The 5,428-nt window shown below is 38.6% G+C and overlaps 1 protein-coding gene across 1 annotated transcript in view; it reads right to left on the bottom strand.

Annotated features, from left to right (window-relative positions):
* Window positions 1-2,761: 2,761 nt before the first annotated feature.
* Window positions 2,762-5,428, bottom strand: part of LOC101850284 — a gene marked incomplete in the record, with an annotated part of 6,701 nt that continues 4,034 nt past the window's right edge. The window contains 2 exon segments of the mRNA XM_005109257.3: window positions 2,762-3,329; window positions 5,156-5,416. Of these exon segments, the coding sequence (XP_005109314.2) occupies window positions 3,096-3,329; window positions 5,156-5,416 (495 nt within the window).

The following is a 5,428-nucleotide window of genomic DNA, read 5'->3' on the forward strand; positions in this document are numbered from 1 at the left end:
TGAGAAATCTCATGGCAGCAATTTCGTTCTGTCGTCATCTTTTAAAAGAACGATGCAGTTTTTACGATTTTACAGCAGAGCCAACAATCTGAACTGACTGTTGTTACCAAGAAAAAAAACTTTTCGCAAATATCCACAGTCAGTATTTTAAAGAATACCATTTTGATCATAACTTCTGTAGGCTTTTATCTTTAAAGTGTCTACTTGTGTTTGTGTTGGTAAGAACATTCACATTCATAGTATTTTGGCTCTCCTGTAAAATGATTTGATTAAAAAAAACAACAACAAACAAACAACACCCCCCCCCCAAAAAAAAAGAAAAAAAACAACTCTGCTTACCGTACTTTTACAAATGACGACAGCCTTTTTCCAAAACTTCTCAGCATTGTTAGTGTTAGAACTATATAAATTTAGGGGTATGCAGATAAAACATGATTCAGAAGATTCAACTAGCATGATGATGTGATGTCACTCGACACCGAAACCCAATGATATGAACACTAATTATTGTCATTGAATTTCTATGTCGAATGGAGTCACATTCAACAGTGAGATGTGTGGGTGGTTGGCGGGGGCTCTCGTGTGGTTTGCTCCTTCTTTCCTATCAAACATCTATCGTCCTTGTCTCCCCTCCTTCTTTTTTGTGTATGTTACTCTCTTGTAACACATTTTATTCTTCGACACTTATATGACCTTATTGTATTGCAAGTGCGTGAAAGTCTTACTAAAACTAAAAACAAAAACTGTGAGTTGTGATCGCGCCAACAGGCATCCTTCTTTAAGTGCTCATACTATTTTGTCGTGTTTCTGACTGTTTTAATTTCTGGACATTTAAAAAATTATACAACCATGTGTGTTAAGATTTTGTGATATATTTGATATATACAAATGTTCTACTTAAAACAATGAGTGATAGGGTATTTTGAATACCGAGGCCTCAAAACTGGAATGCTTTTCCAAGTATTTTAAGGGAGATGAAACCTTTTGATTCTTTCAAATGTCAGCTGAAGTCATTTCTGTTTTTAAATTAATAAGATAAATATTTGAAGTGATTTTCGTTTAGTCCGAACACAACGTTTTACGAGCTATGTTACCGAGGTACATTGTATTGTATTGTATTGTAAACCTCTCAGAGCCTGTGTAATTTATCTAATCGGGGTTGAGACTTTATATAAATTATGTCATTTATTATTATTGTTATTATTATCACAACTAGGCTTTTTTGCTCAGACACGTCAAACGTGTGCATAATTATGGCACTACTTTTGTTTTTAGTGTCTGAGGTAAAACACCTTTCACCACACGACTTGTTCTGGCATGTGTTGAAAAAAAAAAGAAATCTTTGTGGCATTTTTTATTAAATATTATTGTATTATGCTCGCCAGTATTGAGGTGGCACTTACAATTTTGAATCAATATTATACACAAAAAACAAGGTAACACGTTCGATTTTCAAGCAATATTCAATGCGGCCTCGAATAAAAAGTAAGATTGCTATCCTTTAATCGTATCTTTTGAGCAAAAAGAAGTAACGTCTAAAAAATGTCAGTTGTTTTACAAAAATTTACCAACAATAAACAAATTATTTTTTGTAGCCTATCAAAAAAAAAGAAAAGAAAGGAAAACGAAAAAAGAAACAAAAGACTAACAAAGAACTCCCCCCTCGCCCTGAAATTTGTCCTGTTGGGTAAAGTTACAGGTTTGGCGACTTTTTAGTATAGGGATAAAAGTAAAGACTTCAACAGCAAACGTTGGAAATTAAACGTAGTAAATGAGAGTAAAAACCCCCCGTCTCCCCCATTCGGAACTTGTTTGACCTAGTACGCACACTCAGCGTCTCCTTTCTTGCTGGGGCCTCATTGAGGTCGCTGTGACCCTCACACAGGAGAGACGCTTTCCAAATATTATTTGTGAGGCTCGTCGAAAAAAGTGAAAGTCAAGAAACTGGCATTTTTCCGAAAGCTTGGGAATTTTTATCGAATTTTTGTTTTTTGGCTCAAAACCTTTCAAGCCCTTAAATGAACACATTTCTGTCTGGATTTTACTAAAAAACATTGATTAAAGGCATTAAAGATGTAAATTTTCAGTTTCCACGGACTCTCAAGCTGAGGAAATAACTGAACTTTGGCGGCCATTTTCCCGCTAATTTTACCTCTGAAACCACCCCCATCTCCTTCAATCGCCAATATCTCAACTAGTATCTCTAAGATAAATGATTGTTTAAAATATCAAAATCAAGATACCAATAACTCCATATTCCCCAACATTGACAAGCGCCAGATTCCAGAGCGTCCTTTTCACATTTTAAAGAAAGGGGAGATCAACATTAATTTTACTGTTACCGCGTTAGGTGCATACATTACTTGTGTTACGTCTCCGCTTAAGCTCACAGTAAAATTGTGTTAACATTGATCTGCGTTAAGTTTAGCACCGTTGATTAATTTTGTGTCTTTGTTTCTGTCTTAATCAAGTCCGGAGGTTTTGACTTCAACATCAGGACCTAAAAGACTGTTATGTGTTATAAATACATGTATTATTGGTCTCCAAAACGCAGCCTGGTAGCTCATTTTTAGAAATGAAGTAGATGCAAGATTAAATATCTAACCTGTCCCCGGGGTTTTATGCACGCCGCATAATTTAGCACAATTTGATCGTTTTTGTGTGTGCATAATTTCTGATTATTTTCCTTTATCATTCTTTGTTAAAATTAACAGAATCACATAATTTCACAATCTTGGGCTCGGTTTGCATAATTTCATAATTTTTTTTTGTATGCTTAAAACCGCGGGGACAGTATAACTGACGCGTCTCAGTGTTCGAGTTTGAGACACTTGTTCTGGGGGAGCTAAAACATGAACACCTCATTAATTGCTTTATGGAGGCAGTTCTGGGTTTATGGCAAAAGAAACAAATTATAACAATCTTGTAGTGACTCTACACGGCCAGTCGAGTAGAAAACTCCGGTGAGTAAAGACCTACCTACAATAGTGTCATAATTTGATTTCTTCTACGCTCTGAATACAGCTCGGAACATCTGATTTATCCACACAACCCCCCCCCCCCCACAATAAAAACACAACCAATTAAAAAAAAATCTACAAATAAAAGAAAGCTTCATTTGCATACTGCCTCGTTCTGACGGTGGCGCTGGGCATGTCGTCCTCTCCTTCTTGTCCCATGAGGTTTGGAGCCAGGCTCGGGCTGACTCGGTGCAGGAACTTACACTTGAGCTTGAGGTCCCGCATGAACGTGTCACTGCGCGTCTTGACCACATTCAGGGCCTGGCGGGGCACGTGCATGTCCAGCAACTCCTCTTTGTTCAGCGCCACCTGGTGATACAGCAAAAAGTACAGGTCGTGAAATAACATGTTTTTTAAGATGGTAAAGTTTGATTGATTGAGTGAGTGAGTGAATGAGTGAGTGAGTGAGTGAGTGAATGAGTGAGTGAGTGAGTGAGTGAGTGGGTGAGTGAGTGAGTGAGTGAGTGAGTGATTGAATGAGTGAGTGAGTGAGTGAATGGGTGGATGAGAGAATGAGTGAGTGGGTGATTGATTGATTGATTGATTGATTGATTGATTGATCGATCAATCGATTGATTGACTGATTGATTGATTGAGTGATCGATTGATTGATAAGTTGGTTGATTGGCTGATTTTATGAAAGTCTTTTTTAAGTCCCATTGGTTTGTTCTGTTCTTGGGATAACTTCATCCTGTCACCATAGTATTCTCAAGAGCTGTGCAAATGAAGCGCCTTACTGGTGCTCCTTGAAATGAAAGCAGGCACGCATTAATCTGCCATAACAGCACAAACACACTACGGTGCCTTCTTATCTTACGTTTACGGGCCATTAGCATGTTTGCGATGCCATTGAAATAAAATATATAAAAAATAAAAAACTATTACTACTGCCAAAGCGTGTCATACAGGCTACTGTTCGTACAGCTCTTGAAAAAATAAATTTTAGGTATAAATAGGCGTCGATGGCCTAGTGGTTAGGCTGCCGGACTCGTAATCGTGAGGTTACGGGTTCGGGGGTTCGAGTCGCAGGCCCGACGTTGTGTCCTTGGGAAAGGCACTTTATATAAATTTTCCTCACTTCACCCAGGTAGGAATGGGTACCCGGCCATAGACAGCGAAAGATCTTGTCAGTATGTTAGTGTTTTAGCGTCTATAAATGGCTGCTTGAACTGTACGCTTCCCAGGAAGTTGAGGTTGTTTCAAAATGCTCTCAGGTCTGCTGGGGTAATAGTATAGATTGTGAAGCGCGTAGAGCTTGCTGTTGAGCGGGGATATGCGCTATACAAATGCTATCTATTTTTATAAATAGACTGTTTGGATGTTTTCTTAAGGACCTACTACTGTAAAGGCCTTACAGCTGGCTGAAATAACTCTTGCCATAAATAATGTTGCTATTATTGTTTTTTTCTTTTCAGTTCTATTAAAAAAAATAGATAAAGCTTGTTTAAACAATGAATTAAAAAAGGTATATAATTAAGAAGTGATAATTTCTTCCGTCTCTTCGTAGTGTTTTTAAAGAAATTCCCCGCACAAGATAACGCTCACGCATACCCTCTTTATGTTTACATATTGTCGTTACCATCACCATCATTACCCCGTCCCCGTCGTTTTATGCAAGACAAATTCTGAAATTATGCAAACTAAGCCAAAAACTGTGAAATTATACGATTCTGTTAATTTTAACAAAGAATGATAAAGGAAAATAATCGGAAATTATGCTAAAAAGGATCGAATTTGGTAAAATTATTCGGGGTACATAAAACCACGGGGACAGATTACCACGATGACAATAGCAATCACAACTGCATGTAGCCTACACGACAATAATGATGGCAAGGGAGGAAAAAACCCACAACAAGAATGATGACGACAGCAACAACTTAGATTCTATATAAATAATATGTTATGTCGAATAGAGCAAAAACATACTCATGTTGTTTGTATTGGTAAGTGTTTTACGGCGCTCGCAACTGCACAATAAGGCCATATGAGCGCGCCGAAGCGTACTCTTATCGATTTTGGACCACCAAGGGATCTATAACGCGCAAAACTTGCACAATTCTCAGAACAACAATAACAACAACAACAACACAAAACCTTTACGCGTACATGGTGAAAAACACTTAAAAACTCACTTGAAACCCTAACGATGACGTCATTGGCAGCTCTATCATAAGGGCGTGGTTTGGGTAGAGCAGGCAGCCAATGAGTGAGCTTTCCTCAAACGTGTCAATCAGCGTGAACATGTTGGAGCAGGGAGTGAGGCGAGGTGGGTGGTGGCCGTACACAAAACGCACCAATCCTGGGTACCGGTTGGAGGCCATGAGGTCTTTGGGCAGGAGAGACAGCTTTGTAGAGCCGGGGGGTGGGGTCTCTACCTCTACAACTTCTCCTGGCTGTGGGCGGGG

The sequence above is a fragment of the Aplysia californica genome, unplaced genomic scaffold (assembly GCF_000002075.1).
Source record: "Aplysia californica isolate F4 #8 unplaced genomic scaffold, AplCal3.0 scaffold00759, whole genome shotgun sequence".
Classification (NCBI taxonomy): domain Eukaryota; kingdom Metazoa; phylum Mollusca; class Gastropoda; order Aplysiida; family Aplysiidae; genus Aplysia; species Aplysia californica.